Genomic DNA, 14,920 nt, shown 5'->3' on the forward strand with positions numbered 1-14,920 from the left:
ATTCGCTCAAAATGTACAGAACGGATTTTCATGCGGTTTCACCATTGGAGAGAGGGCTCCACCACTGGCAAGAGGAAGGTTTACGGAACGGCTAAGCCGATTTTGATGAGAGTTTCACTGGAAATTTACCGGGAAAACTTTGTGACACACTAATTTCAACGCGGGCGAAGCCGCGGGCACAGCTAGTATATATATATAAACTCGCAGTAATAAAATAAATAAATGAACTGTTTTTACGTATGTGTCATCAACATACATAAAACAAAACACATATTCGTATAGAAAAATACACAACTGATTGTTGTCCTATGAACACAATTTAACCACTATTATTATTGTTTTTTTTTTTCCTATCAATTTCTCCGGCTAGGGGCATAGGGCCGTGACCAAGGCGTTATAAAGTTACATTTGGTTATATTGTCACGCACGCTGATGAGGTTAATGTTTGATTTAGTATTATTATTATTAATTTAACAAGGCCCTATGATTAAACGAGGCCATATATTAGTAAAAACATGGTACGCAAAATAAGATTTCATAGTCGTATAAAAAGGGACAATAATTAAAATGTGGCCAATTATCTATATACAAATATTTATATAAAAGAAAGCCTATGTTAGACAAAAGGATGCACAAATAATCGCCCACCTATTGTAGTATAATAGCACATTTACACTTATATTTTGATCACATTTTATATTTTTCGTTCTTGTCTCCAAGCTGCAATTGTAATAAACCATATCCCTGAACTATAACAGTATCATTCAAGAGTTTTATGATAACGTCGGATGTCATAAGATTCGGGAATCGGCAACAGTTACAGTCTGATAACGTGTCCCCTTTAATAATAAATACTTGTCCCGTATAACAGTTTTTTTTTCATAAGAAATCCAATGTGAAAATTCTTTATTTTAAAGGTCAATCACTTCAAAAAAGTCTCAAAGAATACAAAACAGACTCTTGGAATAAAATAAACGAGATTATTATTGAAAATTTACGTACGATACAAAACTTTTTGACTGTGATTTAAATAAAGTTATAGAATTTAAATCAATATTTATTCATAATTATTATTAATATTATCGATGTTTTGCAGTTTAGTTAACGATATCTTATGAATCTAAATGAAGTGACGCTGGTAGTGGCGCTGGAGAGCGGCGCTGAAAGTTACGCTGAGAGAAACGCTTTACAGCACTTTAAGCTGTCAATTCAAGATATAGATATAATCGTATACCAGCAGATTTAGTTACGAAAAAGTTATAGCCGCGTTCATATTTATCGTTCATTCGAGTCCACGGGTTTAATGGAAAAGGACACTGTGATTAAATTGATTTGACACACAATGGACTAACCTATTAAATACTACATTGAGGTAGGTCACAGCAGAATAAGAGGCCCTACTGTTCCATGGGCCTCGAGGGGGACCCCGTCCAGGTACGCGGGTGACTGTTGATGGGGTTTCGGTCCGGGTGGGGACCCAGATGAGGTACCTGGGTCTCACCCTGGACGGGAGGTGGGCTTTTGGGGCTCATTTTGCAGAGCTAGCCCCAAGAGTCGTGAAAGCCGCCGCCTCACTGGGAAGGCTGCTGCCGAACGTGGGTGGTCCGAGTGCCCATTGCCGTCGGCTGTACTCCGGGGTCATCCGGAGTATGACCATGTACGGGGCACCCATCTGGGCGGACGCCCTCGGTCGCGCCAACAAAATCCAGCTGCGACGGCCGCAGCGGGTCATCGCGACGAGGGCGATACGCGGTTACCGGACGGTGTCCTGGACGGCGGCGTGCGTGCTGGCCGGCGATCCCCCCTGGGAACTGCAGGCGGAGATCCTCGCCGAAACATATCATTTTGTGGCGGCGAGGAGATCCCGGGGGGAGTCTCCTACGTGGGAGCAGCTCGCACGCATGCAGAAGCTGGCGCAGGACACCCTGTTGCGGCGGTGGACGGAGGACTTGGCTTCGCCAGTCCCCGGGCAGTGGACGGTGGACGCAGTGAAGCCGGTCCTCCGGAAGTGGGTGAGGCGGCGGTTCAGGCCGCTGACCTTCCATGTGGTGCAGGTGCTTTCCGGACATGGGTGCTTCGGTAAGTACCTGCACCAAATCGCGAGACGGGATGCGACTCCAGCCTGCCACGAGTGTGGAGCGCCAGAAGATACGGCGCTCCACACGCTGGAGGCGTGCGCCACTTGGGAACCGCAGCGGCGCACGCTTTCAGCGGTTATCGGACGGGATCTCTTGCTGCCGAGTGTCGTAAAGGCCATGCTTGACAGCGAGAGATCGTGGCAGGCGGTGGTCTCCTTCTGCGAAGAGGTAATGACGCAGAAGGAGACCGCGGAGCGGGCCAGAGAGGAAGACGCCTCTGCTGGTCCACTCCGGCGCAGACGTACGGGGGCAAGGAGAAGGCGGTTTGCCCACCTCCTCCCCCCCTCGTAATAGTGGGGTCGGCGGCCGATAGTCGGGGGACTTCGGCCGGCCGGACGACACGACCCCATACGTCTGGGGGTGGCCTTGTTGTGAGCGAGGCCACCCCACCATCATGCCGGGGCCCGGAAGCTTTGTCCGGGCCTACCGCTGAGGCGAGGTGGCGAATGCTAGCGCGACCCCTCTCGCCCCACCCAGGCGGATGACTGCTAACACGTGGTGGTTTTTAGTCAGTAGGAGTCTGACATAACCCTCTGGCGCCCCCGCGCTGGAGGGTATCCATGATGGATTTTCCCCACGAAAAAAAAAAAAAAAAAAAAAAAAAAAAAAGGTCACAGCAGAATATATCCTTCGAAATATGGAGCTGCCCATCTGGGGAAGTACGTCAACGTTACAGAAAATCAACGCTAAATAAATCTGTACGCAAGAAATGTTATTTTCCGTAAGTAGTAGAGGTAAGTTGGCCAGAGTTAGTGTCGGCAACGCACTTGCGATTTTTTTGTTGTTACAAGTGTCTATATAAGGCTACGGTAACTAATAAGACGCAAACTGTAACTAAAATATTGACAAATTTAACAAGTCTAGAAAGTCACGCGTGTAACACCGTAAGAGTCGTTTGGTACAGAACACACAATAAAAAAATACAGCACAATTTTATAAATATCTTATGGCAAAAAAAAGGTCCTGTGATGAATCGGTGCGCAGAAAAGTCTTACGTTATAATGAGAACGTAGACGCCTCGTCTACTTTATTAATATTAGGAATAAATTCAATATTAAGCAAATCATTTTGAGTATAGTTCATCGGTGTATATTTGCTTAAGCAAATATAATAACTAAATGTACACAGATGCTGTATGTAAATATTTTCAGTTTACATAAATAATAGTGCTTAGAAACTAAAACTATAATAAAATACTAAAATTCCACGAACATATAAGAAATCTGTTTTTTAAAGCATCAATAAAATTACTTAACTAGATCTATATTTCATGTCAACTATTTGAATCTGATGCGGATGAAGCAATATTTAGATCATTGTATTAAAATTTAGTATTAACTTGTTAAATTTTCAAAAGTTTGTTCGTGAAATGTTCTGAATACTATGAACCTAGAAATTAATTAAATCACTAAATCTGAGCAAAATGTATAACGGTTTATTGCGTACTTTAATCAAATGTGGTATGCTACGAAAAAGTTATCTACCGTAAGCTATATTTCATTAAATCGTGGAACGTATATATTAATTTTAATATTCTATTTATATAAGTCTTTCTAAAGCATGCGACATGTAGTTTATAAAAAATTACATTACAATGAAACACCTTTTTCGAATTTTATCGAGGAGTCCTTCCGTGACTATGGTTGCTGTAAAGTATCCGAAGCGTCGGGCTTTTAAAAAGCTTAATAAACCGCGATAAAATCCGAAAACGTTGTTTCATTATAATGAGTGAAATTTGCGTAGACGTTAGAAAAAATAATTGTGTTTGCTCGCAAACGAAAAAATAAACCGATTTCAATTACATCGACAAGTAACATCCTACATACCCAAAGGTTGTCTGGAAGAGATCGCTACTCTAGCGATAAGACCGCCTTTGTACACTGGTTTTTATTTATTTGTAATATGTTATTGTGTTGATCGTTGTTGTGTACAATAAAGAGTATCTATCTATCTATCTATAACACAACGTCGACGGAAAAATTGTCAAGTAAATACATATTATTAGACATAACTCTAAAAGTACTTGTCAGATCTCAATCAAATTTAAATAGAATCATATAACACGCAACACCTTTCAATTAAATTAAAATTCATTAAAATCGGTCAACCCCTTCAAAAGTTCTGATGTAACATACATTAAAAAAAATATAATCGAATTGAAAACCTCCTCCTTTTTGGAAGTCGGTTAAAAATAACATTTAGTACTAATATATTCAAATTCCATTGAAAGAATTCTATTATTCACATGAAATTTACTGATTAAATTGTCAGTACAAAAAAATATATATTCATTTAATTTTTTTTATAAATATCATACGAATGATTTGCGCAATTATTTTAATTATTATATACTATAGTTATTGGCCAATATTAAGATATTTAAAGTAACTTAACTAAGTTATTTAATCTGTAATACTAATGTAACCAAAATAAGAAGAAAGTAGAAGAAAGAAGAAGAAATGATAGTAAGACTTTCTTTATTCCATTCCTTAGTAGTTATAATACAAAATATATCTATATATCTAAGCAACTTAGTTGATATATACAATATTTATCAAATGAAGTGAAGGTGAAAACGACAAACATATCATACTCCATAAATTATATTCTAAAGTCCATCACATTATTTTAGGCCACTAACTCTAATCGTTTATATTTATAGCCGTGTCTCGTAGCGTGACTAAAAGAGCGCGTTAAGCTAACACACTGGGCTATTATCGCTTATACACGATCCTTACATTATGTAGACGAAGCTTGAACATGACTTAGCCTTAAATATTTTATTACAAGCTTTTATCTAACTTACATTACGTGTATGTATATGTAAGTATGTACATATGTTTGTTAGGGTGGTAATCTTGCAACAAAATTTTGAAGCATATGTTTTCAACCGTTGTTGTGCTGTGTGGTTACGGCACTAAAGAATTTAGCCACCCCATCTCTTCCCGTGGGTGTCGTAAGAGGCGACTAAGGGATAGCACAGTTCCACTACCACCTTGGAACTTGAAAGGCCGACCGATGGCGGGATAGCCATCCAACTGCTGGCTTTTTAAATGTACAGACCGAGGACGGGCAGCAGCGTCTTCGGTGCGACAAAGTCAGCCCTGCGGTCACCAACCCGCCTGCCCAGCGTGGTGACTATGGGCAAAAAACCCCATGAGTTCGAACCTAAAAATAAGGCCCTCAGTTCCCGGCAGCCCCACTATTCCCGGCTACGGCAGCGGCCGTGGTAACGGTGGGGTAGAGGGTGCCAAGAATCACCGGGGTACGGGAGGCTGCCATAGAAAAATATTCCTGGCTACGTATAATGGACGCACGCTACGGTTGGACCATCACCTCACCGAACTTGAGGTAGAACTTAGTCACATTAAGTGGAGCATACTGGGGTTGTCTGAAGTCCGAAGAGAGGGAGAGGACACGATGATCCTGGACTCCGGGCACTTGTTCTACTTCCGTGAAGGTGATGGGCTTTCCCAAGGTGGCGTCGGTTTTCTGGTTCACAAGACTCTCACTAACAACGTTGTGGAAGTCAGTAGTGTGTCGACCCGGGTAGCGTACCTTGTACTTAAGCTCACCGACAGGTACTCCCTGAAAGTGATACAGGTATATGCGCCGACCTCGGCACACTCTGATGATGAAGTCGAAGCCTTGTATGAAGATATTACAAGGGCCATACATGGCACTACTTCGACCTTCTACAGCGTTGTTATGGGAGACTTCAACGCTAAAGTGGGAGTACAAGGCCGCGACGGATCGAGCATCGGACCACACGGATTGGGGCACAGGAATCACAGGGGGCAGACGCTTGTCAACTTCCTCGAATCGGAGGGGCTCTTCTTGATGAACTCATTTTTTGAGAAGAAGCCCCAAAGGAGGTGGACATGGCAAAGCCCCGATACTGTGACGAGGAACGAGATAGATTTCATCATAGCGGATAAAAGGCATATATTCAGAGATGTCTCAGTGGTTAACAGGTTTAACACCGGCAACGACCACCGGCTAGTACGGGGCACTCTGAATATATGTCTCCGAAAGGAGCGGGCCCGCTTGATGAAATCTACTCTCCGACCTACGCTGCCCCAAATACTATGTGGCTCCGAGCAGTTTCAGTTGGAACTCCAAAACCGATTCGATTCGCTGGAAACTACTAGCGACGTGGACGAGATAACCGACAACGTGGTGAAGACGGTGTGTACACTGGGTCGCAGGCACTTTCCACCAACAAAGCCAACGAAGCAGTCCAAACTTTCTCCCGAAGCCTTGGATCTGATGCGGCAGAAGCGCGAGTTGCCGGCTGCTTCGCCAGAACAGAGGGCTCTTTCCAAGAGGGTACGGAAAATTATTCGCCGAGACCTCCGCTGCTCAAATACGAGAGAGGTTACTACTCTGATTGAGCAGAATAGGGGGTCCAAAGTTTTCCAAAGACCATTGGGGAGAAGCCTTCTTGCGAAGCTTAAAACAAGAGATGGCAGAACCGTCTGCTCTCGCCCTCAGATCCGAGAAGAGGTTGAGAATTTTTATGGACAGCTGTACTCGTCGAGCGCACGCAAGCCTGCGACTTGGGACACCGAAGATCCACGGGCACCATTGTTGCGCCATTATTCGGAGAGTATCCCGGACTTCGAAGAGGGCGAGATTAGTGCAGCGCTCGGGCAGCTTAAAAACGGGAGGGCCCCGGGGGATGACGGAGTTACCACTGAACTCCTTAAAGCCGCAGGGCGACCTGTCCTGAAAGCCTTGGCAAGACTATTTAACGCCGTCATCCACCGAGGTACCACGCCGGAGGCGTGGTCCAGGAGTGTGGTGGTGCTGTTCTTTAAGAGAGGCGATAAGTCTCTGTTAAAGAATTACAGACCGATCTCACTTCTGAGCCACGTCTATAAGCTGTTTTCGAGGGTTGTTACGAATCGTCTCGCCAGAAGACTCGACGAATTCCAACCACCAGAGCAGGCTGGGTTTTGAAATGGCTACAGCACCGTGGACCACATCCATACTGTTCGGCAGATTATCCAAAAGACGGAAGAATATAATCAACCGCTGTGTATGGCATTTGTGGACTACGAGAAAGCCTTCGACTCCGTCGAGACCTGGGCTGTCCTGGACTCTCTGCAGAGATGTCATATCGACTGGCGATATATCGAGGTACTAAAATCTATGTACGACGCGGCGACGATGACCGTTCATGTCAATGACCAAAGAACAAGACCTATTTCCCTCCGGCGCGGGGTAAGACAGGGGGATGTAATATCACCGAAACTGTTTACCACTGCGCTAGAGGATGTTTTTAAGACCTTGGATTGGGGGGAACGGGGCATCAACGTCAACGGTGAATTCATCTCTCACCTTCGTTTCGCCGACGATATTGTCATCTTTGCGGAGACGCTGGATGAGTTAGGCCAAATGCTGGCCGGCCTAAACGAGTCCTCCCGACGTGTCGGTCTCTGTATGAACTTGGATAAGACGAAAGTTATGTTTAACAACCAGGTCATACCGATACCGGTATCGGTCGATGGTACCCTTCTCGAAGTTGTTCAGGATTATATTTACCTAGGCCATACTATCCAACTAGGCCGCAACAACTTCGAGAAGGAGGCCGATAGGAGGATTCGGTTGGGCTGGGCGGCGTTTGGCAGACTCCGTCGAGTCTTCACTTCGAAGATTCCGCAATGCTTGAAGACAAAAGTTTTCGAGCAATGCGTCCTGCCTGTGTTAACATACGGAGCCGAGACGTGGACACTGACCAAGGGACTGGTCCACAAGTTTAAAGTCGCTCAACGTGCAATGGAACGGGCTATGCTTGGGGTCTCTCTCAAAGACAGGATTAGAAATGAGACTATCCGCGAGAGAACGAAAGTAACCGACATAGCCCACAGAATTAGCAAGTTGAAGTGGCAGTGGGCTGGTCATCTGTGTCGCAGGACCGATGGCCGTTGGAGTAGACGGGTCCTAGAGTGGAGACCGCGTCTTGGCAAACGCAGTGTGGGACGTCCTCCGGCCCGCTGGAGCGACGATCTACGTAAGATTGCTGGTGTAGGCTGGATGAGGATTGCGGAAGACCGGGATGTGTGCCGCGAACTTGGGGAGGCCTATGTCCAGCAGTGGACTGCGATAGGCTGAAGTGAGTTTTCAACCGATCGAGCTAGAAATGTTGTATGCATGTTTAGTTTAGATGACAATATTTGGTTAGCTATGTGACGTCATTCTAAACTCAACATGGCGTAACACCAATATAGCGTGCTAGTTATTTTTAATACATTCCTACGATATGGATATTAAATTAAAGGACTGGCTGAGAATGACTTGAAAATATAGTGACGTCACTATAAATCCAATATGGCGGAGTACTTTTAAAGATTAGTTAAGTATTTTTAATACACTTCTACAAATTGGTTATAGTGACATTACTCTACATCCAATATGGCGGACATTTGGAGACGGCAGACTAGTTTTTATGCCCTGCTACAACATGAGTATCAAATGAAAGGATTAGCTAAGAGTACTAGACCGAGAAACCTGTACAGCGACAACTATAAAGTAAAAAAAATAATTATTATTAAAAGTAAAAGTTTTAAAAAAGTTTATTTTTAGTGCATTTATATAAAAGCTTGCTTTTTTATTTTAATTTATTCGCAGATAAAATGTGATAAAATAAAATAATTGTTTGTCTTTTGCTAATAATAATATAAACTTCATATTTTAATACTTTAAGATTCTATTTTAATAACGTTCTAAAATAATGTGACAAATCTAATATATAAAATTCTCGTGTCGCGGTGTTTGTAGTTAAACTCCTCCGAAACGGCTTGACCGATTCTCATGAAATTTTGTGTGCATATTGGGTAGGTCTGTGAATCGAACAACGTCTATTTTTCATCCCCCTAAATGTTAAGGGTAGTCCACTCGTATTTTTTTTAATTTTTAGATAAATTATTTATTTTTTGTTTTATTAGGATTTGGCATTGAAAAATACATACAACCCTAAATTTTCACCCTTCTACCACCAACCCTACTACTACCTACAACCCACTAACTACTATTTTTAAATAGCGTTTAGCGGCAAAAAAACGTTTGCCGAGTCTACAAAAAAGAGAGCCGAGCTAGTTTACACATAAATTTTTAAAAATGTTGGTTACATCTGAAGAACATATCAACATTATGTTATTCAAATTTAATCGTTAAACGGAAACATTACCAAAATTCTGCACTTAAATCTGTCAGGAAATCATTAATTGAAAGACCATTGAAATTGAAATAGTTAGTAATCGATTATTATTAGTTTAATGTGAAGTTTCTATTTATTTGCATGTTTGTCGAATTTTATAGCGTTTGAGAACAAATTTAAAGAAACAATATTTGTGTTTAATTTAGATATAAGTATATATATATACGCAAATAAAGCTAAATTTATACGATTTTATTAAATTAGTTACGTCTCTGCTGCTTTGCTTTTGTTAGTCAGTCAAACTCTCGATGCAGTTGTAGAAGTTGTGAATTGTTATGTTAAAATGTTGAATTTGATGAAGTTATACAAAATTGCTGAATTTTCGCTCGAGATGGTTTATGAACAAATATTTATTTTAATAATATTTATGTTAGAAATAATATTATGTACAAACACTTTTGATAAAATAATGGTCGATACTATTTTATTATTTAACTAGCTTCTGCCCGCGACTTGTCCGCGTGGATTTCGCTCCGGTTTAGCGTATACAGCTTAAGTTTTTTAAACGGTTTTATTTAGCTCACCCCGTTTGTTTTATTTTTTATTCTTGGGTCAAATTTAGTAATTCAAATTTCACCCTCTTCCTGTCAACCGATTAATCTGAAATTTTGTATACAATTTGAATTTTGGTGACAATACAATTATGTTTATTCATTATCATTATAAATTCAAGATGGCCGCCGCTACAAAATGGCGGATAATTTATGTTTTATTAATCCCATCAATATGGGTATCAAATGAAAGGGCTCAACAAGCAGAATACAATATACTATAAAAAATTGAAATACAAGATGGCGGCCGCTACAAAATGGCGGATAACGTAGGTTTTATCGATCCCATCAATATGGGTATCAAATGAAAGTGCTCAACCAGTATAATCAATGTACTATATAAAATTAAAATCCAAGATGGCGGCCTCTACAAAATAGCGGATAACTTAGGTTTTATCAATCCCATCAACATGGGTATCAAATGAAAGGTCTCAACAAGTAGAATACAATTTACTATGCAAAATTGAAATCTAAGCTGGCCGCCGCTACCAAATGTCTGATAACAATTTTTTATCAATCCCACCAATATGGGTATCAAATAAAAGGGCTTGACAAGAAGAATACAGTGCACTATACAACCTCAATATTTAAGATGGGCCTTGCAATAATGAAGCACTAAATGAATTAAACAGAATGCGAAATAAAAACTAAAAACTAGAAAATAAAAATAGGTAAAAAACTTTTTAAGTTAAACGGTTTTATGTTAAACATACATTGCAATGTTTAAGATAAATGTACTAAAAACCAAAAAATAATAAAATAGATACAGTCGTGGGAATTATAAACATATGCATAGACTAGACTAAAATAAAACCGTGGGGCACGTCAATTGTCTACAAATTATCGACTTAATGTGCGATAGAAGAATCGTTTAATTCGTCGTTAAAATAGGCAGTTGGCCCGCAGACGGTGAGGAAATTACTTACTATTTTCTTGCTCATGGAAATTCCAATAGTTATACACTCCATGTAAATAAAAGAGATGTTTCAACTAGTTTATCGTTGGACATTCACACTGCTGGCTGGCGAGGAATCGTTTCACTGCTCGTAGTTTGTCTTTAATCGACAAAACATATGATAAAAGTACTACTCGCTCACCACTATGAAACCCTAAAACTCGCTTATAATCGAGCTTGCTAGCTTGTTTCCACATTCTAGCCCTACTTATCACACGTCCATCGTTGTCGGTTAAACAACTGCCTAATTATAGTGTAACATTACAAAACAAACATTTTAATCAACGATTGTAGACAATTGACGTGCCCCACGGTTTTATTTTAGTCTAGTCTATGCATATGTTTATAATTCCCACGACTGTATCTATTTTATTATTTTTTGGTTTTTAGTACATTTATCTTAAACATTGCAATGTATGTTTAACATAAAACCGTTTAACTTAAAAAGTTTTTTACCTATTTTTATTTTTTATTATTTTAGGCTAATTTTACGGGCTTAATTTTTTTATTTTATAATGATAAATTCCTTAAAATAATGTTACGAAGTTTCTTTACGATCGAGCAAGTTTTCTCAGCAAAGCGAATTTAAACTAATAAATTACGCTGTGCTAGCTCGGACTTGGAGCCGTGACCATTGAGTAACTAATACTAGCTTCTGAACGCGACGCTGTAGTCTAGTCAACAAATTCAAAAAGTTTTAATTAGAGATAAAGCTCCTAAAAATATGAGCCACGGCACATTATATTTTTGTAATAAAAAAAAAATACTGTAAATTTGTTTATTTATTTATTTATTTTGTTTCAGACATAAGTAGTCCATATCTTAATGTTAGTATTACAAAAACAACTTATATCTAATGTTAGTAAATCAATATAAATATGAATAGAAGTAAATAAAGATATCAAACAACAAATAAAATCAATACAAAATCAATACAAAAATAGTTGTAAAGGAACATTCCTAAAAATTGTTAGATATTTGAAATTCAGACAATCTAGTCTAAGGTCCGTGTCGCCTCTTATCAGCTAGTACTTGGCACCCCTCGTAATCGGATAGGGAGCGTCAATCGACCTCGGACGTCCGACGCCTAACCGAGGGTTGCTATCTCAAGACTTCTTTGCCTTTTAGCCTTTGAAGCCCTTTTGTTGAATTGGACAACCTTATCATCTTGCTTCCAATTGCTTTGTTAAGGTTTTCTATTTGATACGCGTATTGTTTCATTTGTAAAATAAAGGATGGGAATTGAAGATATTCGAATAATAAATTTAATAATATTCGAATTGACGAAGTTGACAAGCTCATTTTAGTAAAGGTTTATGATTTTAATTCGTGTAATATTTCGTTTATTATTCTAAAATTGTCTGAATTATAAGTACTTTCAAAAGTTTTAAGACAGAACATCGTACAGTTTTAAACAACTTTCAAAAAAAATAAAAGGTCTAGAAATATCTTTTTCATTATATATTTCTTATTTTAGAATAAATTAGGATTAGTACATTATGTATTAAGGTTAAAGAGGACACAGTAAATTGATTTATATTCTTGTCGTATAGACGGTCTAACGAGAAACACTCATTTAATATACCTAATGGTAATATGGTAGGTTATTAGGTGCGTAAAATATAATAAAAATGCTCTCATATATTCATAAATCAACATTTTTCGTATCTTTGGTGAGTATGATTTTATTAACTTACATTTATGTAATTTTGTTTCTATGATTGCTAAGTTGAGAAGTTATTATGTACTTCTTAATTTCGTACTCTTTGACATATGAGTGTAACGTGTAAACAGGAAAAACTTTGAAATATCCCTTACATTAGATAAAAAATCATTATCAAAATCTAATAACTTATTAAGTTGTGCTTTGTAAAATTTTTGAAAGTAAAAAACCCGATTTCTTTTTTTTTTGTATTTTATTCAGAAATTCAGAAATAAACATCGCTCGAATTCCACCCATATATTAATAGAAACAAAATCGGAACTACATAATACTATATGGGTCGGGTCATATAGTTCTGAGAAAAACAAAGGAGGTTAACAATGTCCTTAGAACATTTTTTTAAATAGTGAAAAAGGAACAACACATGTAACACAAGTCAAACCTAGAGAAACGTCCAGTAACCTTTGACGATAGTAATCAATGCCTTTAGTAGATAGTATCGACACCATCGTTAGCCTCCACTGCTACAAAACTGAGTCAAACAAAATACTACATATTCAAATTGGATTCAGAATGGTAGTTTTTATTTGGTGTAATTGGAATGGCTACTAAGCCCTTTCATATCTGAAATCCAATACACTTTAGATCGATTTTCAAATTGACGTCAGAATGTTCACTAGTATAGTTTTTATATTTAGATACACTTGACTTATAAAATAAACGTCAGAGTACAAAACCTTTTTTGAATACTAATAGTTTATTGAATGCTGCAAATAGTCAAACGAACAAATATCTAATATATGTACAGAAATATATATAATTTTGCATATATATTTGTGCGTTTACCGTAATATTTACGTACTTTAGGTGTTACAAGTTTGTTTTGTGTAATTTTTCTTGTCGTAAATTTATGGTTAGTTTTAATTTGTAATTCTTTTTTGTGAAATTATTCTGTAAATAATAGAATCTGAATTTTCTTCTTTCTTCATCTGAAATTTCGTATGCATAGGTAATTTTGTAATATTTAAATATTCCCTTTAGATATTTTTCATTTTATAATAATTTTTTTACTTTTTTCGGTATTATTATTTTTAATATTTTTAATTGTAGTATTGTTTATACTTACTTTATCTAAATAAGTTTTATACCATAACTTGTTATTTCATATATGATAAGAGACTCGACAAGTGCATTAAAGAGATTCATAAGGACAGGATACGGAATTTTGTATCTTTCTATGGCCAATTTGCTAGCACAGCCCGTAGCTTGTCACATACATATTCAACGTGTCTACTCTAATGGAATCTTTCGTTCACAGTTAAGCCTACTCTTTGACCTGTCCTAAAGAGATACAATTACAGTTTATACTAAAGTCTGGTTTATTAAAGCAATCGTGGCTGTGTGTCCGTATATTTAATGGTCTTTCTTATTTATTAGAATGCGTCGATGGGATAATTATGTACAACTTTGTTAAAGTAAGTTCAATACTAGTTATGCGGCCACATACAAAGGTTTGTAAAGTCAAATTTTATTTTATTTTATTTATCATCTTACTAACAATAACTAACATAGATTATAAGTAAATATTGTTACTAACACACTAATCTTCTATGGATGTTCACGTCTGAAATAAACGCTTATTATTATTATTATTATTAAATTGTAATACTTTTTCTGCTTTTGTTAGGCTTTCATTGGCTATTACTAGAAATGTGTCTCGGCTTCGGATATAATTGAACTGTATTTAATGACATTTCCTATGTCATTTTGAAAAGTCAGATAGTACAGATGTCCAAGGACATACCCCTGAGCTGTACCCGTAGTGATGGATATTTTATCACTGTGTTCATTTTCAATTCTTTCTTGACATTTTCTGACCCTGAGGTAATCTTCTCATCATTTGCGGAGAGGTCTATGGACGCCAATATTGTCTAGCTTTTTTTGTTAGTAATCACTGGTACCACATACAGCTAAAACACTTTTGGTTTCAGCTACTGAGATTGTTTACTGGACAAGAAGATACTTTTTATTTCCCGAACGCTGCCCAACCGAGTTTGGATCTACGAACTGGCTTTCTCTCGTAGTTGGACTTACCCGTGCAGATCAGTTTTCTTCTTTGGTCATTATATATTACTTTCATAACAATTTTAATTACAACATTATAGCTTTATAATTTAATTGGATAATTATTTATTTATTTACGGGTAAACGAATTAATTAAATTTTATTTTAACCTCCGCATGATATGAGTAATGAATCACGAGTTAAACCTAATTTGCAATAATGCCCAATGGCGCTTCATTCCAAAACCTCTCAGGCAATTAATATTTCAGGCGTACGGTCCACACCAAATTAGGCTGCTAATGAATTATATATCCTATCATTGCAGCA

General features: G+C 38.3%; 1 protein-coding gene across 1 annotated transcript in view; it reads left to right on the forward strand.

The window, feature by feature from the left end:
- The first annotated feature begins 1,439 nt into the window (after positions 1-1,439).
- LOC123670427 overlaps positions 1,440-14,920 on the forward strand; it is a 36,911-nt gene continuing 23,430 nt past the window's right edge. Inside the window, exon 1 of the mRNA XM_045603922.1 lies at positions 1,440-1,839. Coding sequence (XP_045459878.1) covers positions 1,482-1,839 — 358 coding nt within the window. The 5' untranslated portion in view covers positions 1,440-1,481. The remainder of the gene's footprint in view (positions 1,840-14,920) is intronic.

The sequence above is a fragment of the Melitaea cinxia genome, chromosome 4 (genome assembly GCF_905220565.1).
Source record: "Melitaea cinxia chromosome 4, ilMelCinx1.1, whole genome shotgun sequence".
Classification (NCBI taxonomy): domain Eukaryota; kingdom Metazoa; phylum Arthropoda; class Insecta; order Lepidoptera; family Nymphalidae; genus Melitaea; species Melitaea cinxia.